The sequence below is a fragment of the Gymnodraco acuticeps genome, unplaced genomic scaffold, assembly GCF_902827175.1.
Source record: "Gymnodraco acuticeps unplaced genomic scaffold, fGymAcu1.1, whole genome shotgun sequence".
Classification (NCBI taxonomy): Eukaryota; Metazoa; Chordata; class Actinopteri; order Perciformes; family Bathydraconidae; genus Gymnodraco; species Gymnodraco acuticeps.
In genome coordinates, this window is record NW_022992150.1 from 2096151 (window position 1) to 2121267 (window position 25117).

At 42.9% G+C, this 25117-nt stretch overlaps 1 protein-coding gene across 1 annotated transcript; it reads left to right on the forward strand.

The window, feature by feature from the left end:
* The first annotated feature begins 12587 nt into the window (after positions 1-12587).
* On the forward strand, positions 12588-23092 carry arhgap35b (Rho GTPase activating protein 35b). Its single transcript, XM_034204164.1, is given in 8 exon segments — positions 12588-13069; positions 15079-15366; positions 15369-18985; positions 19319-19460; positions 19788-19865; positions 20033-20164; positions 20394-20499; positions 20611-23092. Coding segments are annotated over 7 exon segments (4578 nt in total). The 5' UTR covers positions 12588-13069; positions 15079-15269; the 3' UTR covers positions 21017-23092.
* Positions 23093-25117: the final 2025 nt, after the last annotated feature.

The window sequence follows — 25117 nt, forward strand, 5'->3', positions numbered from 1 at the left end:
TTTTTCTTTTCCCAGCAGCCTGGACCAAATGCACTCTGAACACTGAACCGCTCAATCCAGATAGATAGAATTACAACACAAAAAACGCACAAAACTAAACTTCATAGAAAGTAAATGAGACCGCATTAAGCCTTCACTGCAAAGGGTGATAAAACATTTCATGCAGTTTATAGCCCATACATCCGCTAGGAGGCGGCAACGCTAAATTTAATCAAAAAGTAATCAGATATGATGCTGATGACAGCCTCTGTTAAAGGTGGAGGTGCTGAATGGTAGTGTACTGTGATATTACACAGGCAAACTTATGAGTACAATTAGACTACTCATGGTTGCATTTATTGCATCAGTCTGTCAGGGGCTTTTGCATATCTATTGTATTGTTTTGCTGTATCTATAACGCCTGGACTGTCATGGTCCCTGTGCAGTGGCGGCCGGCCCCCCCTCTTCCCACATTAAAAATAAAAATATATATATTTAAAAAAAATATATATCTTTTTTAATTTTTAATAAACAAGGTAAATATTATATAATTGGTATCAGTAAAATGTATAATCTACAATAAAATTTCGTTTAAAATGTTACGATGTCTAAAGTTACTGATAAGTCACATGTTTCCTGCCTGGCCTTGCCCGTGTATCATTACCCTCTCTCGGGCGCTATGCACAGCGCCCAGACGAGAGGGCAGCAAGTGCAGCAGAAGCCAACTGTTGCTATCTTTAAACTATGCCGCCAAAACATAATCTCAGCCAATCAGCGTCGTCAAATCTGATGGTCACAGGGCGCCTACGTCAGCGCCCGGTGCAGTCTGTGAGTTGTTTGGACTTGTATCCAAGGAGACAAAACAGGAAGCTGTCATTCACTCTGGAAGCTATTATTAGCAGCTAATGAAAACTCCGTTTTTGACATAAAAATTGAATTATGGATTATCAATAGTTTTTTCAAATTGACAGACACATTGGATTAACCTATGGATTAACCTTCAGCGGCGTTTTTCTCGTTTTTGATCAGAATAACAGCAAAAGGTGAGCATATCTCCGTGCTTTGCTACCTAAAGCTACGTCGTGTGATGTCTGTATTTGCTTCCCTTGTCGCGAGTTCTGATCGCTCAGTGATGATACTTATATTTCTAGAATCTGTGGAATCTCAGCTTGTTAGCTATGCTTGTTTGTGCATATCCGATAAGTATATCGATTAATTTATACCTAGAGTGCGTTAGCATTTTTCCACTCAGGTCTCATTTAGACGCTTCTTGTGAGACTTGTGTTTTGTTTCGGTAAACATGGTTCATATCATCAGTTAGCTGAGTTTCTTCCTGTTAAATGAGCAGGACACATGAATAGTTTATTACATTTTAAGAAGCCCTGAGACACAGTTTCGTGAGAAAAAAAACAGGGGAAAAAAGCACCTTAACAGGTTGAATGGGAATTAAATTAAGTAATTTTGAGTGTTCCCAAAGCGCCGGTGTTCTGCAGTTTGTGTGGGCCTACTGTACTGTTGCACAGTTTATGCTGTAGAAACTATGTCCAGGACAAGGTGTTTGGAAGTTTTGGAAGATTCATAGCTAACCACACTGAAGATTATGGAGGTATTGATCAGTCTTCTCATATTTTTAAGCGTCAATTTGTCCTTTCCCCCCCCTCTAACCTCACCAGAAGTCATAATTTAAGGGGTCTTTTCTCAATTTTTTTACCGGGGGAGCATCCCCCCGGAGCCCCCTAGTATTGTTTGGTCACCATTTCCACAGCCCCACCTAAAATATTTTCCACCAGCCGCCACTGTCCCTGTGCATGCTGCTTGGGTGCGCTCACACCAGCCTTTTATACTGTAGTCCAGTTGAATCGAACCCTGGTGCGTTTAGCCGCTTGGTGCGGTTAATTTGGGTCGGTGTGAACGCAGTCCGAGGCCTCTTAAGTGAACTAAACAACTGGACTCTGCTCCGCTAAAATAGGTGGTCTCGGAGCGCTTGCTTGCGAACTCTGGAGCGGTTCATTGCTGGTGTGAACGCAGTCCGCACCAAAACATAGGAAGCGTAGTATTTACGAGTCACAAGAACGCGGATGTCTTCAAAATCTTTAGCGAAAGAGTCTTTCAAGACATCCACGGTTGTTTAGTTAAAGAGTGAAGCAGAATTACGTGTTGAACAGTGTCGTGTAAAGTAAAAATGCTCCGTCAACTAGGCCAGTGTTTTTCAAAGAGGGGGCCCGACCCCCCGGGGGGCCGCCAGGTGGCGCCAGGGGGGTCACGCAAAGTTTGAGGGAAAGGGGAATTTTTTTTTTTTTTTTAAAGTTACATTTTTTTTTTCTTTAGATGTTATTAATAACTCTATATATATCAATCTATGTGTCCTTTGATGCCAATCTTTTAATATTTTCTTTTTATTAATATTTTCTTTTCTTTTTTTGTTTTTAAATCACACGACCACCCTTCAAGGCAATCAGAATCGAGCTGCCGCTACTGAGAGTGAAACTGAGGCCGTTTCTCAATCTCGAGGATGCTGGCTTGGTAGTCGCGTACTTCCAAGTCACTTCCTTCAGAAACGAAGCAAGTATGCTTCCAAGCCACTGCTTCGGAAAATGAAGAAGAATGGAACAGGCTAACAAGTGTGCCACTCTCTCTAACGGTTTCATCATTAACTGTACCGAAAATAAATACCTCACGATGTCTATCTAATTATGAATTTGCTTTACTTTCACGGAACACATTTTTGGTGATAACAAATGTAACAAAGTAACATATTTACCAACGCATGTTCTACGCCACTACATACTTACATTTAAATGTGTGCTGCGTCGGTTCAGCCATTCTCCGCAAGGGTTTTTGAAATTGGTCCGTGCGCAAAGCATTGTGGGGATTTTAAGGACGGGCGAAGTCTACCTATGTGCAGCCTCGAAATTTCCCCCAAACCAAGGACGCGGCCTCTGTGGAATTCCAAGTATGCTGGAGATTGGAACAGTACTTCGGCGGCACTCGATGACGTAGCATCCTTGAAATATTGGCTTGGAAGCCAGTATCCTCGAGATTGAGAAACGGCCTGAGTATCTGCTCAGCTTTTGGAGCAAGTGAGAGCTAGTGAATATTTCGCTCAGCAGCTGGATGAGAGCACGGATGTAGCAAATATTGTTGTTTATATAGATGAATATAAATATGTTTATTGTTAATATTACTGTTGAATATTATATATAATATTATTAAGGCATAGGCCTAAGTAGCTTTCAAAAATGCTAAAAATATATGTTAATTGTTCATATTACTGTTCAAAATTATATAATATTATGAAGACAGAAATCACTTTAAAATATGTTTACTGTTGATATTACTGTTTAATATTGTGTTAAGAATGTTTATAACAGAAGACACAATGAATGTAATGAATGACAAACAAAAGATAAATACAATTTTTTTTGAAGAATAACTCATTATTAATTATTAATACAAATATATATTAAGAAAATGTATTAAGCTGTATAATTAATTAGTCATATTTTCCATCAGAATGTACTCATCATTTTTTTTTTTAAACAGGGGGGTCCCCGCCAGAGGATAATGCTATATGGGGTCCTTGGCATAGCAAAGTTTGGGAACCCCTGAACTAGGCTACATACAATTAAGAACACCTGTCGTCGGTGAAACGCCCCTCCTTACTGCAGAACGTCTCTCATTATATGTGTTATAATGTTTTTTAACGGACGTTGTCTGATCATATAATCATATGCGCGGGCCGCTAGTGTCTGTTGATCTCCAGATTAACTGCTGTTAATTTAACAAAGTAACACATTTACCAAGACTACACATTTTCTACGCCACAACATACTTACATTTAAATGTATGCTGCGTCGGTTCAGCCATTCTCCGCAAGGGTTTTTGAAATTGGTCCGTGCGCAAAGCATTGTGGGGATTTTAATGACGCGAAGTCTACCCATGTGCAGCCTCGAAATTTCCCCCAAACCAGTATGCTGGAGATTGGAGCAGTACTTCGGCGGCACTCGATGACGTAGCATCCTTGAAATATTGGCTTGGAAGCCAGTATCCTCGAGATTGAGAAACGGCCGGATACTACCGGCCCGCGCATATGATTATATAATCAGACAACGTCCGTTAAAAAACATTACACATATAATGAGAGACGTTCTGCAGTAAGGAGGGGCGTTTCACCGAAGACAGGAGTTCTTACTTGTATGTAGCTGACGGAGAATTTTTACATTACACGACACTGTTCAACACTTGATTCTGCTTCACTCTTTAACTAAACAACCGCGGATGTCTTGAAAGTCTCTTTCGCTAAAGATTTTGAAGATATCCGCGATTGTGACACGTAAATACGCTTCCTATGTTTTGATGCGGACTGCGTTCACACACCAGCAATGAACCGCTCCAGAGTTCGCAAGCAAGTGCTCCGAGACCACCTATTTTAGCGGACCAGAGTCCGGTTGTTTAGTTCACTTAAGTGGTCTCGGATTGTGTTCACACCGACCCAAATGAACCGCACCAAGCGGCTAAACGCACCAGGGTTCGATTCAACCGGACTATACAAGGCAGGTGTGAACGCACCCTAAAGTTTATAGTCCGTCTGAGTTTTGCCCGTCTGAACGCAAACCGAACCTTCTGAAAAATGAAACAATGTAACAAACTGTGGTCTGGGGCCTCATTTATAAAGGGATATACGCTCAAACAATGGCGTACGCCAGTTTCTACGCAATGTTTGCGATTTATAAAATACTAACTTGACGGGAAAACGTGCGGTGCTCCACGCAAACTCTAACCCATGCGTACGCACTAAGCACAAAAACGGGAGAGACGAGAAACTGCGACACCGTTGGCAGAAGGAAGAATGGAGAGAAATATGTGGAAATAATATAAACAAAATGTTACCTCTCATTTATCATATGAAGAATTCATTTTCAAACATTGATTAAAGCCAATCTTAAAATGATTAAACAAACGCCTGTTTGAGACTCCTCAGTGCACACAAAAACATAACTTGGAGAAATAAATAAATACGGATATGTTATTTTAAAACCACCTCGAATATGTTGTGTTAATGTTATGAAATGTTTTCTCATAAATGATGCGGTTTTGCATTTCTATAGACGAGCATGGTTTTATATACTACCATGTTTAATCATGTTTTATGCCGTTTGCTAAGACTTGATAAGTCGCTCATAAAACACAGGAGGTATGGAAACTAAGAACACCATTATGTGGTAAATTGTACAGCTAATATAACACAACACATTAGTTGTATTTCCTTTAACTGGTGGATATAGAGTTGCTGCAGTGGAGACGCTGCGCACAGCTGATCGACAGCTGGGACACAAACCATACGAAAATATAATTCAGATCCAGTCGTCATTCCTCCACTCCGGAGGGATTCCCCGATCATTTCTGCCTGAGGAAGGCGATGTGTATTTTTTTTGTCATGAACCTTTTTCGGACCATTTATTTATTTATTTTGGTGACGATCCGACCTCCATGCTGCTACTCTGGTTCAAACTGCATCCACCGAACAATATGATTTATCTCGACCTCCCCAAAATAACCAAAATCTGACACGGTGTGAGATGTCTTTTTTAGCTGTTCTGTCGTCATTTCCTGCGATCTTCTTCATGCAGTCAGTCAAAATGAATGAATTAATGGGCGTTTCTTTGACTATTTATAGGCAAATATGGGCGTTACGTGAAGCCCGCAAAAGCTGCACCGCATTTCGAGACGATTGTGATTTATAAAGGGAAACCGGCGTAGGAAGTGCTGTACGCACTTTCCTCGCCGGTACGCAATGTTTGGTGAATCGGAAAATGTTGGAACATTTCTGTACCTATTTTTTGGATCTCTACTACGTAAGCAACCTTCCCACGTGAATCCTACGCACGGCGTTATAAATGAGGCCCCTGGTACGCACCAGAGAAGCGGACTATTAGGTGTGAATGCACCCTGTCTGTCTCATTTCCATTTAATTTGTTTATTATTATTATTTACTATGCCTATTTATATTTCCCCCCTAAACTGTTTGTCTGTTTACTTTAGAGTTGATTTACGGAATGTATTTGTTAATATCTGTCATATGATATCATTGTAATAGTCCTTTATACTATATAGTTGACCGCAGGTCATGGAGAGCAATAAGGTATCCGTAGACCTTTGTATGAGGTATCTTTATTGCTTATCAGGTCTACAGCCATGATACATAGATGCGTCGTAGATGCGGGCTTGCATACACACAGTATCACTCCGCAGCCGCACCCCATCAGTAACGTCCTGATGGTATATGTGCGCGGCAATATATACTACATCCAGTGACGTGCCGTGAGGTTCATGGCTGGTGAGGCACTGACTCTTTCAGAGTCAGATTTACAAATATCATATTTTGACCATAATCGAAATATTCGGTTATTTTCAAAAGCTTTTTTAGTCTGATGCTTCGATTAATTTTAAACAGACCTTTCAACAAAAGTATACCCAAAATCTAAATATTGGATTGTTCTTTCTTAGTAAGATCCCATTTTCATTACAATTGGGGTCTTACCTTGACTTGAAGATGAAGTCCATGCTATCCTTCTGGACAACAATCTCTATTACTTTTTTGTAAAAGTCCTCCTCTTCTTCTAGTTTCAAAAGTCTAGTTTGTTGATTGCGTATACCTTCTCTGCGTAGAATAACAGTAGCAACAAGAACCTGTGGGCTCACTTGCGCCCCCTTCAGTGTGGCAGAGGTTATGGCTGCCTCCCCTGGTGTTTTTTTCATTGCCGTTGTATGATGAGACCAGCGAGCCTAAATATCATATATACGTGAAATAAGTTATTTAGAGACTATGGATGGCGAGGATAAATGTAATAAAGGGATCTACAAACATTAAATTGGTGACATACAGTGAGATGGTGCAGGCATGTGCTTAGGGCCCGCTTTCCAGCCAGTTTCTGTGGGGTGACGCATTCTGAGGTGAGGCAGAGCTCATCTGTGCCTCACCTCACCACACAGTAACTGGCTTGAGCTCGCTCACAAAATAAGTGCCCGCGCTAAATTAGTGCCAGTGCTCCAGCCAGTTACTGTGGGCTTACGAGAGGCAGAGCTTGTCCCTGCCTCACTTCTCATCGCTACCCGTAGTTGTAGCGGAGCTCGTCAAATTTGCTGATGTTGACTATAAAAAGCGATTGGAATCATACAGAAATCACATTTACAAAACAGATCAGTGGAGACATTTTATTATTATTACTATTTAGTTTTTCTTTAGTTGTTTTTCTGTTACATTGGAGTATGACAGGTGAGGCTCTGCCTCCCCTGCCTCCCCTGACTGCACGTCGCTGACTACATCCTCCTTTCTTACAATGAAAGTTGCATATAACATTTGCTGTAGTAAACATTCTATAACGGTCTCAATATTAACATTGTTCACTTGTAACATGCGAATATATGAAATTATATTTTGTATGAACATTAACATGTCAACTTAGAATCAGTGTATATCACTCCAACATCCTCATATAAACATGGATCCTGTATATAAACAACACACCTTACTCTTCTCTTTTTTTTTAGCAAATAGAGTAAGGATTTTAACATATAAACTCTGTCTTAGCACAACCTTTAGCCTGAGCTAATTAGGAAATCTTTATCTCTCAGGTGGTCGAATAAGTCGCCCCATCTGGTTCTTCTTGTGCTCTGCGGTGATGACATTTCACATTCAACAGTCTCTGATGTGTCTGCATCTGGCGTGCATAGTTGATTGTCTTCAGGTAAGTCAGGTTCTGGGTCCATTGGGGCGTCGTGTGCTGTTTTCCTCAGATGTCTCCTGTTGCGCCTGTAGTGCTGACCTGAAGATGTGACAACATCATAGGAACGTGGCTCACCTCTCTGTGCAGTGACCAAAGCTGGACGCCAACCATGTTCAGTTTCCATGTGAACAGTACTTCCTGGTTGCAGCTCAGGAAGCGGCCTCGTTCCTCTGTCATAATACTGCTGCTGCCTCCTTTGTAGATTCTCGAGAGTCGAGTGAACATCCTTAGGCACAGCAGGCTGAAGCACCACGGTGGAGCTCGGTAAGGTGCTCCTTAGCACTCTCCCCATGAGCATTTGTGCGGGTGAGTATTGCATGCCTGTTACAGGTGTGTTTCTCAGGATGAGCAGGGCAAGATGAGGGTCTGTGTTTGTTCGTTGTGCTTTTTTAAGAACATGTTTAACAGTTTGTACGGTCCTTTCAGCCAGACCATTGGACTGTGCATAGCCTGGGCTGGAATGAGTGAGTTTTATGCCCCATGATTCTGCAAAGTTCCTCATTTCTTGACTCGCGAATGGGACATGGTCACACACTATCTCTTTTGGTATTCCTATCCTGGAGAAGACTGATTTCATTTTCTTAATGACAGTATGTGATGTCTTGTCATTAATGTTAAGCACCTCAGGATATTTTGACAGGTAGTCGACCATCAATAGGAATGATTGTCCTTTTATTTCAAAGATGTCAGCCCCTAGTTTGAGCCAAGGAAGCTCAGGAATGTCGTGTGAGATCAGAGGCTCCCTCTGGTTTCTGGGCTGGAACTGCTGACATGTCCCACAATTCTCGACCATTTGTTCTATCTCTCTTGACATACCTGGCCAGTACCAGTGCCTTCTGGCAAGTGCTTTTGTCCGCTGCATTCCTTGATGAGCCACATGTAATGTTTGCAGCATGTCACTTCTCATCGAGCTCGGGAGGATTATCCTGTCACCTGCAAACATTATCTCATCTATTACTGACAGAGTATGTCTAATAGGCCAGTATTGAACCAGTTTAGTGTGTACTTGTTTTCTGTGTCGTGGCCAGCCCTGTCTGTGTGTTTCCTGCAGCAGCTGTAGTATTTCATCATTAGCTGTTCCACTTTTGAGCTTTTGCAGCATCTCAGTGCTCAAAGCATCTGTTGGCTCCAGAGCATAGACAACTTTCTCATCTGTGATGTCATCAACTGTTGAGTGTTCATCATGTGTGACAGCTCGTGAGAGTGTGTCTGCAATCAGTAGGTCTTTACCTGGTGTGTAGATGACATTCAAGTCATATCGCTGCAGCTGGAGGAGCATCCGTTGGAGTCTGGAAGGAGCTGCTCCAAGCAGCTTTCTCAGAATGCTTTCCAGAGGTTTGTGGTCTGACTGCACATCCACTTTCAATCCGTACACGTACTGATGGAACCTCTTAACAGAGAAGACAATTGCTAACAGTTCCTTTTCTATTTGAGCATAGTTATTTTCTGTTTGTGTTAGTGCTCTTGATGCATAGGCAATTGGGTGGCCCTCGTACATTAGACATGCTCCCAAACCATCTTTGGATGCATCTGCCTGTATGATGAGCTGTTTCTTTGGGTCAAAATAACTAAGTACAGGAGCGGTAATGAGAGCATCTTTCAGTTTTTTGACTGCTTCATCATGTTCGTGCTGCCACAGCCACACACTGTCTTTTCTCAACAACTGTCTCAGTGGTGCTGATATGGTGGCCTCACCTGGGATGTACTGAGCTAGGTATTTCACCATGCCCAGCAATCACTGTAGTCCTGTTTGGTCAGTTGGTGTTGGCATGCCTGTGATAGCCTTGATCTTAGCGTTGTCTGCTTTAACACCCTCTGAAGTGACAGTATGACCCATGTAGTTGACACTGCTAACCTTGTACTGTATCTTGTCTTTGTTGAACTTCACATTAGCCTCCTTTGCTCTGGCTATCACTTTCTGTAATATCTCATCGTGTTCTTTCTCTGATGATGCAGCAATTATCATGTCATCTGCAATGATGTGGATCCCTTGGATATCTCCAAATGTCTCACAGTTGCGTTGCTGGAAAACCTCACTTGCTGACTTGATCCCAAATGGAAGACGTTTAAAGCGGTATCTCCCCCATGGTGTGTTAAATGTGCACAGTAGGGATGACTCTTTATCTAGCTTTATTTGCCAATATCCATCTTTTTCATCCAGCACTGTGAAAAGTTTCTTACCAGCTAGTTTGCACAGAACTTCATCGGTCGTTGGAATGGAGTAGTGCTGCCTGAGTATAGCTTTGTTTAAGTCACTGGGATCCAAGCAAACCGTAACTTTTTTCTGTCTTTCTTTTCTGTGATCACCAGGCTATTAACCCATGGTGTAGGCTCAGTTACCTGTACAATAACATCAGCTTGTAACAAGTCATCGAGAGTGTCTCTCAGTCTGTCCATTACTGCCAGTGGTATTTTCCTACAGCCATGTATGACAGGTGTGGCCTTGGGGTCAGTGTGGATGTGATATTCTCCAGCAAACTCACCTAAACCCTGAAAGACAGTTGGGTGCTGAGCTACAGTATGAGCTCCTCTTTTGTTGTGGGATGTTTCACTTCTATTGAGTCAATGTCCACTCTTTTCACCAGGCGCAGTTCTTCACATGCCTCGTTTCCTAATATGGGAATGGAAGAGTGCCTGGAAACATAAAATGTCAGACTTGCCTGTGTTTTGGGAGTGGAGCATTTGAGTGTTACCACCCCTTCCGGCTTCAATCTCATCCCTCCATATGCCACCAGCACTGTCTTTGTAGGCTGTAGTTTGAGGTGTGTTCTTCTTTCACGTCTGGCTTTTCGGGTCATCGCTGTGAATACTTTCAGTGGCAGGACGTTGGCCTCTGCTCCTGTGTCCAACTTAAACTTCACACACATGCGGTCAACATTTACATTAGAATGCCACGACTTGTCAGCTTTAGACTTTAGCTGATCAATGTTCACTGTCCCAACATATAGGGTGTCTATTTCCGGGGAAACATTATGTACTGTCTTGTGATGTTGGGCTTTAGCTGACCTACACATTTTTGCATAGTGATTCTGTTTTCCACAATTATGGCAGGATACTCCGTATGCTGGACACTGTCTTGGCTGGTGTGATTTACCACATTTTTTGCATGTTTCATATCTTTGTCCCATGTCTTGTGTACGTTGTATAGGCGGTGTGCGTGTCTTTTGTCCTTGTCGACTATTCTTGTGCACTGCAAGTACAGACATCTCCTGGGCTGCTGCATTCATAGCTAGCATTTGAACTTTGGCCGTCTCAGCAGCTCTACATGTGTCTATGGCCCTTTCTAATGTGAGATTAGGTTCTCTTAAAAGTCTCCGGTCATTCATACTAAACACAATCTTGTCTCTGATCATGTCATTTTCTGTGGTATAAAATTCACAATCCTTGCTCTTTGGCTTGAGCTCTGTCACATATGTCTCAATCGTGGTGTTACCTGACATAGGATGTGCCCAAAACTGATGTCTCTCAAACACTGTGTTCTTCTTAGGCAGACAATAGGCTCTGAATGCTGCTAGAATATCATTAACAGTCTGTTCATCTTCTTCTTCATCTTCACCATGTGCGATGTCTAGCGTGTTGTAAACTTCAAGAGCCTCCTCTCCTAGTGCATGCAGCAGTATGGCCACTTTAATCTTCCTGTCCTTACCGTCTGCACCACTCGCGGTCATGTAGATTTGGAAGCGTTGTTCCCATCGTCGCCAGTTTTCTCCCAAGTTGCCAGTGGAGATGGTAATTCGAATCGATCCGTCTCTCTTTTTTCTTTCTCCAAAAAATGTGCGACTCCCGCTCTCTGGGGACCGCACCTGTTAGCTAGGCTTTAGGCTAACAAAACTTTCATCTGTTTACCTCCGGCAAAGTGACGAACTGGACCGACTTCTGACACCATGTAATAGTACTTTATACTATATAGTTGACCGCAGGTCATAGAGAGCAATAAGGTATCCGTAGACCTTTGTATGAGGTATCTTTATTGCTTATCAGGTCTACACCCATGATACATAGATGCGTCGTAGATGCGGGCTTGCATACACACAGTATCACTCCGCAGCCGCACTCCATCAGTAACGTCCTGATGGTATATTTGCGCGGCACTATATACTACAATCATGTTGTGTTTTAAGCATTTTCACTACTTAAAATGAATTATCTGTATTGCTTATCTACATCTAAGCTAAAGCTAGTGCTGCTAGGCTACACCATACATTTTTTTTGATGATTGTCAGTATTAAAAAAAAAAGTGTTGTTCCAAAGCTTTGTTTGGTCTTAAATAAGTTTGAATAAACATTATCGTTTGACACATATCAGCCAACTTTGCTAGCCTGCCTGTTTTTGGTGTAATGCTATGCTAGCTTGTTAGCATACAAAAAGGCCAACGTTCCTTACGTCTTTAAACCGTTGTTGACAGCACTGCAGTCTTTTTTAACAATTACAAAATATATATTCAATTGAATTTTTAACACTGTGGAGTAATGTTACAATAACATTAGTTTACGATAAAACCACACAAAACTTGCAAATTAGTTACTGCAAAATATCTAGTAGGCCTACGTTAGCTACGTAAGTTATCATTACATTAGTAACGCTAACGTTATGTCACATAAATCCCTACTTTAATTTGGTTTGTTTAACCCATAGACTGTACTAATGTAGCCCTGAAACACGTAGGCTACTTTCTATGGGTAGGCATGTGACAGTCAGTAACAATTACGGAACATTAAGTGTGGTAATACTTTATAAATACAGTCTGAATTGTGAGAAATAGATTACTTTGGAGTAACGAGCCCCGCATAGAGCAGCGACCTGCTGCAGTTGTGTCAGGGCGCCGCTGGGTGAGTCTCTCCGCTGCTCCTCTCTCCACAGCTCCCTTTTCCTAAAGAAAAGAAGAGGAGAACTAGGTCCGGGGAGGAGGGCCGCCGCCATTATCGGAAAGCTGGCAGAAATAGCACTTTCACACACGCAATCTGCCCATGAATTGACCAGGACATGAACAGTTTCTGTTGCAGTAGAAACATTATTTGAGACAATATACCACGGCGATTGCAACAAACTCACCGTTGTCTCGTGTGCGCGGCCGGCCCAGCATTATGTGGGAACAACAATGGACAGAATAATTATTGAAAAAGCAACGTGGTGAACCGAGAGGAAGACGGCTAAGCAGATTTGTATACGCCTGGATTTCGCTACAGGAAACCGCATTGCAAGAACAAATCGGATTGTTCTAGCATTCGAGATATTTATTTCTTCATTCCCCGTGTTTAATTGCAACGCTAAGAGTGATGCTGGTCAAGAGGATCCAGGCATGGGTAATGGATATTTAAATCTAAGTACGCCATCGCACACGTTTTTGTTTAATCAGTATTATATGTGAATTGAGAGGACCCATAGTGTATTCTGCGGCTTTATGCTTATGCACATCAGGCGGCGAGGGCTGCGGCAAGGGCTGGCCTGACAGATGCAGGAGGAGAAAGGGAGAAATGCGATGGTATGTACCCTACTCTCTATGCTATTCTGTATCGGCTATTTCCTCCAGAAGCTGTCGAGGGCTGCACCCTGCAGCCAGCTGGGTAAATAAATTCCCTTTAAACATTGTCGGTGTGGAGAAGGTAGGCTATCCCAAATGTCGGCTCTGCATAGTCTGCAATTTCATTATGTAGACAGGCCTGGCGTGGTCAGCCCCTCTGTGTGCACCCAAAGCCCATGTTAACTGGTAATCCTTACAACAAATATAACGTTATTAGATCTTATCTAAGTAAGTTGGTTATGTAAATGATTTGGTTTAATGTGTGCTTTTAGTAAACTATGTTTTTATTTCCGATAGACTGATCAGTGTGGTTGTTTTTCTTCGTAAAGAACTGGTCTGCATTTTGGTATCCGGCCTAGCTCAGCTGAGCGGTGTGGACTGCCCATGGTTGCTTTTGACCCTGCCGGAGCTGTTTGTTTCTAATGTGTGGACACCTCATGTTACATGTTGTTCATTTCCCCATATTTTCATTTGTCATGATGTTTCACTCAAGTGAATAAAATCAGACAAAAGTGAAATTCTGCAATATGTCATGTTTGCCTTCTATTGAAATTGTGAGCACATCAGAAATGCATCAGTGCTATTATGATGGAGGCATTTATCAATGCTATGATAATAGAAGTTGGTCTATTAGCATTAAGTGTCCTAATGGGTTGAGGAAATTCAGTGTCTTTGGCAGTAATTGTTAATAAGTTCTTTATTCAGTCACCGATTTGTCTGTGGAGATTGGGCTGATAGCTGCTGTTTCAGTTAGGTTGACAGACTGAGGACTCTACATCATATTCATTTTCATGCTGTCACCCCACTCACTGATCAGCTGACATTGTCATTTAAAGAGCACCACTCCCAATATGTTTTTTGGTAGGATTAATGAGTGATCATTTTTCATGGATACACCTTGAAGGCTATGTCTGACATGTGTGTAATGACATATTTATTTTTGTTTTCTATGATATTAAATAAAATACTTGGAGAATTTGGACTGTTAGTGAGACAGAATAGGTTTGTCTCTTGCATCTCAGGGGGAATATGATGTGATTTTTTTGTTACATGTTATATACTAAATAATTGGACTAAATATTCATCAGATTAATTCTACTTTGATAATAAAAGTTGTAAGTCAGTCACAATCAGCAACAAATCAGCCTAAAAATGTAATGACATTTGGAAAAATCTGTGTGTTTCCCCATTTGGAATTGAATTTACTTGATGTTATAGTGCGACCCCTTATTGTAGATATATTGACTGCTATCATCTTTATTATGATTTGGATGGTGACTAGATATGTCATAAACCACAATGTATTGATTTTGACAAATGTTTACATTGAAACACATTCAAGGCCATAGTTGTGATCATGGACAATTCTCAGAGTGCAGTAAAACGTTGAACCAGCATTAGTTCCCCTTAAACATTCTGCCTTACAATCACCACTGACAAGGTCCACTCCTTCAATATATGTTGGTATACAAAGGAAATGGGCACAAAATACAATATAATGGTCCTCTCATCATTCTCAGATATAGGTTATACTCGGTTACTGTGAAAGTAAAATACCTTATGCAAGTTGACATTTTGCAATGGTTATGTAGAATATAAAATACTGTAAGTAACATAATACAAAATTGCAAAGACCATTATCACATGAATAAAGCATGTTTTAACATTATGTTTTTATTTTACCATAGTCCTAAGGTTTAGGGTCTGACCTTTTTACCCATTTCAATTCAAAATGTTGTTCGGTTCATAACCCAGTTTGTTTGATTCTTTTTTTATTTCTGTTTTTTACAGGATCTGATGTCACAGAAGAAGTGAATAAAAGAACCATCTGCTCATATCACTGCATGGCCCTTGTTTAAAGTTGAAGACCAGCAGAAGAAAGTGAAATCTGATCTCCTCTGGATCAACAATTGTATGGACAAACATTCAAGTGAACTCCTTTATACAGTGCCTGTTTGTGGCAGGATGAGAGTCAGCAGGCTATGATGGCAAAAAAGCAAGATGCCCGGGCACCCATTTACAACCTCATTGTGGTGGGTTTGTCAGGAACTGAGAAAGAGAAAGGGCAATGTGGGGTTGGCAATCCTGCTTTTGTAATAGGTATGTTCGGCCAAGCGCTGATGACTTCTACCTGGACCACACATCAGTGTTGAGCACCAGTGACTTTGGGGGTCGAGTGGTTAACAATGATCACTTTTTGTTTTGGGGCGAGGTATCCCGGGTTTTCGAAGAGGGGCCGGAGTGCAGGATGCACGTTGTAGAGCAAACTGAATTCATTGATGACCAGACATTTCAGCCACATCGTAGCACTGCTATGCAGCCCTATATCAAGCGGGCAGCAGGAACCAAGCTGTCTTCAGCAGAGAAGCTCATGTACTTCTGTACAGATCAGCTGGGCCTGGAGCAAGACTTCGAGCAAAAACAAATGCCTGAGGGAAAGCTGCAGGTGGATGGCTTCCTGCTTTGTATGGATGTCAGCCGGGGCATGAACCGCAACTTTGATGACCAGCTGAAATTTGTCACAAATTTGTATGGTCATATTAGCAAGACTAAGAAGCCCATTGTGCTGGTCCTCACCAAATGTGATGAAGGAGTTGAACGTTACATCAAAGATGCACATACCTTTGGTATTACAAAAAAGAGTCTACCAGTAGTTGAGACATCTGCACGCTCAAATATAAATGTGGACCTTGCCTTCCTCACGTTGGTTCAGCTTATTGATAAGGGCAGGGGTAAACCCAAGATCATACCTTACTTTGAAGCCCTAAAGCTCCAAAGTCAGCAGATAGCTTCTGCAAAGGATCGCTATGAATGGCTTATCAACCGCATAGTCAAGAATCATAATGAAACCTGGTTAAACACCAGTCGTCGCATGAACTCCTCCCCAGAGTTCAAAGAATATGTCTTCTTGGAGGGAACAGCTAAGTGCAAGAAGCTTTTCCAACAGCATGTCTACCGTCTGAAACAGGAGCACATTGAGAGGCGTCGCAAAATATACTTAAGCACTCTTCCTTTAGCACTTAGTTCTTTAGTGCCTGACCTTGATGAGATAGATCAGCTAAGCTGGTCTGGGGTACAGAAGGTCCTCGAGTCCAAGCAGCACTTTGCCCATTGGTTTGTTGTTCTGGAGGACTCACCATGGGAGGATACATCTCACATCGACAACATGGAAGATGAGAGAATCCCTTCAGATCTACTGGAGACAGGTGAAGCCGAGGACCTATTTAATGCCCACCTTGAACATCTGCGTAATGAGTGCAGGCGGGCAGAGATGAGGCTGCAGTTCAAAAAAAAGTTGTCTTCCTCTCCCTTTGTCACACCTGGTAGGCCGTGGGAGGAGGCCCGCAGCTTTATCATGAATGAAGAGTTCTACCAGTGGCTCGAGGAGACAGAGTACTTGGAACTGTACAACCGGCATCAAAAGGAAATCATTGACCGTGCTAAAGAAGACTTTCAAGAGCTCCTACTGGAGTACTCTGAGCTTTTTTACGAGCTTGAGGTGGATGCCAAGCCAAGCAAGGAGAAGATGGGGGCAATTCAGGAGGTTTTGGGTGAAGAACAGAGGTTCAAGGCGCTTCAAAAACTTCCAGCTGAAAGAGATGCTCTGGTGTTGAAGCATATCCACTTTGTCTATCATCCTACAAAGGAGACCTGCCCTAGCAGTCCTCACTGCGGAGACTTTAAGATTGAACAACTTTTAGTTTCACGTTTCCCCACGTGTTACCCATTTTTCGATGTGAAAGCTCACTTTGGGGACACCAAAGCTGATAGAATCAACCTTGTCATACTAGGGAAGGATGGACTGGCAAGAGAATTTGCCAATGAGATTAGAGCTCTCTGCACAAATGATGACTGGTACGTGTTGGATGGGAAGATGTATGAACTGACGCTGCGGCCGATTGAGGGAAATGTACGTCTTCCAGTAAATTCATTCAACACCCCCACTTTCACCCCTCACGGATGTCTGTGTCTGTACAACTCAAAAGAGTCCCTCTCCTATGTGATTGAAAGTCTTGAGAGACTTAGGGAATCAACTCTAGGACGAAGAGACAGCCAGCTAGCGCAGCTGCCAACCTCACTGCTCTTAGTCACTAAAAGAGGTGTAGGATCATATGTGGAAATTGGTGGAGAAACTGCCTTACACCTAATAACACAGGGACAGCAGACTGCAAGGAGGTTGCAGTGTAGCTTTTTAGACCCTGCCTCCCCTGGTGTGGGCTATGGCCATAACGTCAATGAGTCCCAAATCAACCAGGTGCTGAGGGGCCTCCTGGATATTAGGAGGAGCACATCCTTTAGTAGCAGCTCCCCGCCCCTCCTCCCTGAGCCTCCAGGGCTCAGAGACTCCCCTCACCAGCCAGCGCAAGAGGCAGACCTTCGAATTGTCATGTGCCTAATGTGTGGGGACAACTATGATGTTGAGCAGCTCCTATCCCCTTTTCTGATGCATCAGCACTGCAGGCCCATGTCTAATTGTGGCACCTCTGTGCTGTTGGAGCAGACAGTTGGCGGACACAAGCTGGCGATAGAGCTCTCTCTGCTCTCATACCACGCCTCCTTCACTTTGCGCAAGAGCAGGTTAGTGCACGGCTACATTGCTGTGTACTCGGTCTCCCGAAAAGCCTCCCTGGAGACGCTTTGTGCATTCCTGTGTGAAGTTCAGGACATCATCCCGGTTCAGCTGCTGGCAGTGGGAGATAGCCAGGCAGAGCTCACTGACAGCGACTACGCCTGTGAGCAGCAGATGCAGGGCGAGGAGCTAGCACATGAGATCGAGGGTCGCTTCAATAGTGTGGTTTGTGGATCCGGGGGGGTTGTGGGAGGTCTGCATAGGATCGAAATGTTCCATTCTTTTCTGATGGAGGTGGTAGAGAAACGCAACATCGTGGAGGCAACACACATGTACGATAATGTGGCTGAAGCATGCACCAATGAAAACGTATACTCCCCGCGCTGCAGTTCTCCCAGTCCCGTCACCATGTTCCTGGATTCAGAGGACGACGTAGAGCCTTCCCCGCCATACTACGATGGCACACTCACTTCTCATGGTGGGGGCTTCAACCTGCCTGAACTAGATTCCAGTGACATATCCGTCATCTCTGAAATCAGAGACTTTGAGAACAAACTCAACAACAAAATACCCCCACAAGTAAGAGTTAAACCAGGTGTCACCTTTGACTTCCGGAAAGTGAGCCGTAACCCGTATATGGATACAATGGGTCACCGTCGCTCCCTCCCCTCTGCGGTTACCTGGGTTCCCGGTGGTGATGTGGGCTACGATCCCTCAGACTACGCCGAACCCATCGACGCCGTTTCAAAACCCCGCCCCAGCAATGAAGAGATAATCTACTCAGTGCCACACGACAGCACGCAAGGCAAAATCATCACCATCCGCAACTCCAATAGGATGCACTCCAACGGAAACGGCTCCGACAGCGAGGCAGACAGCAGCTCCCTGGAGCGAAGGAGGAAGTTCTCTGCAGCGGGGGTGAAGCCTCGTCTTTACCGCGACCGCTCCAAGAGGCTCGGTAAGTTCAGCAGCTTCCGCACAAGCTTCATAGGCAGCGACGATGAGATGGGAGCTCTTCCAAAGACCAAGGAGGATGATTTCGGGAGCCTGAAAAGCGAAACTCTGACCGAGGAGACTGAAGACCCAAAAAAGAGGAACATTCTAAAGAGCCTCCGACGAACAGCCAAGGTGTGTATTAAGCCAACTTTTCTCTTTTAATCCTTCATAAAAAGTAGCTAATTGTAATTTTATGTGCATTAACAGAAATTAAATTTGCATTACTTATTTTTTAAACTGTTTTCGTAAATGTTGTTCTATAGGTATGATGATAGCAGGTTTACAGATGGTATGAAATGTGTGGGGGGGTCACTGTTAAGTGAGCATGTTTAATCTGTTTATAATGTGTTTGGGAGGGTCCACACATAAAGTTTGTGACTGAATTCAACAAGTGCCACTTAGAAACAACATAATTATCCGTGTTCGAGACTCTAATGGAGTGCTCTGTCTTTCTTTTTTCTGCAGAAAACAAGAACAAAGCCCCGTCCAGCAATTCCCAAGCCCCCGGAGAGCACTTACTTTGGGGTCCCTCTAGTGAATGTGGTTTCCCCAGACAGACCCATCCCACTGTTCATCGAGAAGTGTGTCCGCTACATTGAGACCACAGGTGCGTTGTCTTTTACACGTGCTGCTGCTCGGCATGTGATATGTGCAAAATCAGATTTAAGAAGGGACATTTATGAATTGTATTTCTTTACTGAGCGTAATAATTCTAATGTTGTTGATTAGATACCTTAGAAGGATTATCGTTGACCACAATCTTATGTGAAAGTAATACATTGATTTATTCAGATATCCCTGTAGGCGCTGCTAGTACTGTATGTTTCGTCATGTATGTTTCCAAGGGGGCTAATGAAGTGTTTGTGCTTGTTTCCCACTGTGCCCCCCCCACGTCTCCCTTATTTTATTCTCTGCTGCGCTCTCTTTTCCTCAGGCCTGAATACAGAGGGGTTGTACCGAGTAAGCGGCAACAAGTCAGAGATGGAAGGCATGCAGAGGCAGTTTGAACAGGGTGAGCCCATCATCAGACTTATTTGACATGTAATGATGTGTCTGCCTAATCCAAACATAAACAGAGAGTTACTAAAGGAAAGTGACATGCAGCTGAATGTTTGCTCCTGATGGCAGCTACTGCTTATTTCCTATGATCCTTCTAACGCTCTCTTTCTCCTCGTATAGACCACGGATTGGACCTGGTGGAGAAAGACTACGCCATAAACACTGTGGCTGGAGGCCTCAAAAGCTTCTTCTCTGAGCTGCCTGACCCCCTGGTGCCTTGTCCTCTGCAGGTGGACCTACTGGAGGCTTACAGTAAGCAAACACCGCTGGGCAGGGAGGGTCTTCACAAGAACATGCAAAATGATTATTTCTTTAGGAGGGAGGGGAGGGTGCTGGGAAGGTTTTTGCAGATCTGTTTTGCTCTGCCTTAGTGTTCACAAGAATAATTTTCATGGTAGTACGGAGACATTCAAATGGCTGTGGGCAACGATGAGTATTAATCATTGCTTCTCTCTGTGTGTGTGTGTGTGTGTGTGTGCAGAAATCAATGACCGAGAACAGAGGCTCTACACCATGAAGGATGTCCTGAGGAGATTCCCCAGGGAGAATTATGATGTGTTCAAATATGTAGTGAGCCACTTGCACAAGTAAGACCACTGTTTAAATCACTGTGATGGATTTGTTTTCTTGTGGAAGACTCCCATTTGTTTTTTCAGCATATCATGAGTAATTTGTGGTGTGTTTGTTTTTCTCCTCAGGGTGAGTCAGCTGCACCGGCTGAACTTGATGACCAGCGAGAACTTGTCCATCTGCTTCTGGCCCACCCTCATGCGGCCGGACTTCACCACTATGGACGCCCTGACGGCCACGCGCACCTACCAGACAATCATCGAGAGCTTCATCCACCAGTGTACATTCTTCTTCTACAACCAGCCCCTCCTCGATTCCCCCACGGGCCTCGCGGGCCTCCCCGCCTCCCCCACCACCACCCTCAGCTCTGCCTACTCTTGTTACCGCTCGTCTCCGCCCCACAACGCCGCACACTTCAGCCCCCTGCAGCAGTCTCCGCCCACCACCCCCCAGTCTCCCCTGCAGTCCCTGCTCCCTCCCCTCCACCAGCACCCCCACTCTCACCACTCCCCTGCCGAACAAGAGACGCTGTGAGAGACGCTGACGCCACATGTGCCCATGATGATGCTGGACCTTATCACCTATACACTAAAATAAAAAAATAAAAAAAGAGAAGTGCACTTGCACACTACATCTTCCATCCTGGACAACTGAGGGCATGAAGAGAGGAGATGAGGAAGTGTACGAGAAACTTCCCTAACCTGCCATTTGTGTCCATACTGGTGTGCATCAGGGCGTGAGGCGGCCATTATCAGTGACTCCTCCTCTGAGCCCCCGTTCACCTGGAGTTTAACATCCGGTCAGAGGTGTCCGTCATAGCCTCTCATCTGTCTACAGCTTCCACTTATCCTACACTACCAAGAAATAGAAACCTTAAAGCCAAGCTGGAAGAATTGATTTGTGGCCATCATGTTTTTATCCGTGTAAAACTGTTTTTTTGTTCATCCTGAAAGTACTGCCACTGGATTTTTAGACTGCTCCTCTGTAGGTCCTTTGGGCAGCGGTCTGAGGTCTACCTTCGGGTTTTCTCATCGGCTCTACTTGAGCGGTCAGCATGGGGAGGGAAAGGAAGTGAGGGGGGGATACACATCCAGGGATGCACTTTAATGATCACTGTTGTTTTTCCCCTCAAAAGGGTTTTTTGTTTTGTTGACATACTGTTTTCTTGTGTGTTTTTAATTTCACAGCTCAAACAGCCATACCCATTGCCTCTACAGAGCTCTGGTAGATCAAACTTTGTTTACATCAAACTAGTTTTTTGTATCCACAAAACGTACCTGAAGCACTTTTTTGATAGTGTAGTATTACATCTGAAGAAATGCCACGTTTATTAATTGTCCATATTGTTTGTTTTTAGTGGCTGAATGTGGCATCAGTGCAGGCTTGTAAAACAAAGTCATTTTTGTAAAAACGTACGTTCTCTTTAAGTGGATCCAGAAGTCCCATTTGAGGTTGATGGGTAATCTGAATTTACTCATAATCACCCAGCCATGTGAAAGAATCGTTTTCTTTCAGAGTTTGTCCTCTTTCTAGCTGTCGGTTGATCAGAGTGGACGTTTAGGGAAGTTTGGTTTAATTACACCAATATAATATCAGAAGAATCTACCTGCTTTCAGTCAAGTGAAGGAGAACATTTTGCCATTTTTGAATGTGTAACCTAATTGTACCATAACACAACACAATTGCCATCTGGTGTCTATTGAAACCAAACGCTTGAAACATGATAGGATGCTGGACGTGTTGCTGTGGCTGTCTATCTAAAGCTCTTTGTACTCATCTAATATTAAGGACCTTCGACTCGGAAGGTTTAGTATTTTCAACGCACTGTTACCGCTAGTCCTGCTACACAATACAACGACCAGTAGAAGTAAAAAAAAAAATGGTGGATGGGAGACATTCAGGAGGAGGGAGTTCTGTCTTATTACAAATGGACCACCAGACATTGAGGTTCTGTATGATCGTGGCAGTTCTTGGTTGCAACAATGTCAGAGTAGTTTGGCTTTGTAGTATTTGGGATCACCACCTACTGGTACTGTTGGGAATGCTGTTAGGAAGTCAGTCATTTTACGCGTTGTTGGGCTCTTCTCAAACCGCTCAGAGCTGTAACATTAAGACCGACACTTTTCCCACTATAACACGACTCCCGGGAGTATATAATCTTACCACTTCTGACACAACCTTTGGCAAAATGTGCTGTTCAATGAGCAAAAAGTGAGTGCATACTACTCTATAATGGTTGTTTATTTGTATGTTGGGGAACACCACCCGTTAGTCAATGGTAGAAAACATTTCTAGTGTGTATTTCAATGATTGAAAGTCCATTTTTACAATTGTTGTGAATGGTTCAAGGCCACTTAAGTTTAGTGCATGATTTAAAAAAAAAAACTAAAAAAAAACACAAAGGGAGAAAGCCTCTCCCGGTTTTAAAACATGAAAATTAGTGCGAGAACAAAAACAAAATGCTGAAGTGAAATAGCTGAAACGTGAAAAGTTTATGTACTGTGCACCAAGAGCAAACCATGGAATTTGTCTGACTGAGACCAGTGTTTGAAGATGAAGGCCTTATGTGAACTGTATAATAGTTAATAAATTAAATCTTGTAAAATTGTCCTAAGCTCCCTTGTGTCTTTCATTGAGCCTTTTGAACAAATCCACAGACATCTCAATCCATTAATTCTGCATTTTCATTCCGTACTTCATTTGTAAAAATACATTGTCTGATTCTAATTTACAAAGCCACATGCTAGCAGTTAGATCAATATTGTCACAACAAAGGAGCCCGGGGAAATCAAGAATAAAAAGCATATAATTTGGTTGTGCAAAAATGTCAGTATTTTGTAAAATAGGAGGGGTGGGCTCATGACAGATTCTCAAAAGCCCCCGCTGCACCATGCTGTCATCTGACAAAATATCACACAGGCTATTCATTTATTATCCACAGTTCTCACTAGTGGTTAAAATACTGATTGACAACTTGTTAAACAATGTATAAATGCTACCTAAAGATAGGGCCAAGCTAAATTAATATGATTGTTTAAAGCTCTAAATGAAGCATATTAAAGAAGCTTGATTCTACACAACAAATTGTACCTGCAGAAAAACCTATGCCACCGTGCAGGTGACTCTGAAAAACATCAATTATTTACAGCATATCCTTCATGAGTGACTGCAGTTTTAGTAGAACACATACACGAACACACACACACACACAGTATCTGTTGACCCATGCAGAGCGACTGGACAGTGTAATGCTATGGCGTCCTCTTGTGGTTGAATAGAGTTACAGTAGGGAGAAGAGGTGGGCGTCTGCATGTCACGTGATACCCTGGTTATCATGTTACATTTGATTAAAAAGTAGAAGTATCAGTCACTAATTGACCTGTAATATCTATGTTGACACGATTTGCTATTATACAGTCTATTTCCTCCTGCACAATTCCACACATAAAATCGCACATCTGACTGAAAAGTCCAATATGTCTTCTGTACATGTATGTTTTTTGTATATAGGTTAATTTGAGGAACTCTGCAGCCTGAGTTTATAAATGCTGTGGTTTATGGGAAAGATCTGATTGAGCACATTCTGAGGAATTGATTTTCGGATGTTTCCTAAAGATATATGCCTATATACAATTCACTGAATGAGGCCTATCACACGGTTTGAGTGTAATTATCCTTTTCATTGCTATTGGCACATTAAGCGCTTACAAGAGTAAATCAATTTCTGACCTGAATGTGCTCTCTGTGAGCTGCAGCACTGAGGCCTGTCACTACCTCGCTCCACTGCTGAGTGATAGGCTGTTCACGATTGTTATTAATATTAATAGTGTTCAATCTATAACCTGATTATTCCACAGGCTATGTGGTTCTTTCATGTGTTCCCCATGTGTCCTAGTTATTCAGTTCACTTTAAAACAAAGAAAAAGTAATAATTTCAGTTATTTGAAACACAAGATGCATTCGGGCAACTCGTCCCCCCTTTATAAACCCACATTTTCAGTTTTGTTGCTCATTTATGGTGCTACTGTAACCCATGCTATTTTTGTAATCCCAAATTGCTACCCCATTATCTCCTTGTAAATCAAATCAAATCAAGTTTTATCTATATAGCAAATTTATAAACGATTTTTGGTCGAGCCAAAGTGCTGTACATATAATAAAAATAGCCTACAGTAGAGACACTTTACAGCAAATACAACAGCACAGATTGCTCAGAATATCAGTATGAGAAAAACGACACCCTCTATCCTTAGACCCTCACATCGTACAAGGAAAAACTTCCAGAGAAAACCCACAGTTTAAGGGGAAAAAATGGGAGAAACCTCAGGGAGAGCAACAGAGGAGGGATCCCTCTCCCAGGACGGAGAGGGAGAGTGTGTAAATCGAAGAGATAATACATTTTACAGCATATAGACCGAATGTTAGGAAATGCATGTGTCTGTAAGAAGATGAATCCACGAGGATGTCAGCTACAATCCTGTGGAAGCCATCAGGGAAGCAGCATGACGAGACCCAAGGCAGGACCGCAGAGACAGGTTCAGCCACGACCCGAAGTCCACGACTTAATCCAGAACTCAGGATAGAGGATCCAAGACACAGGACTACAGCAAGAGGATCAGCCTCGACTCCGGATCC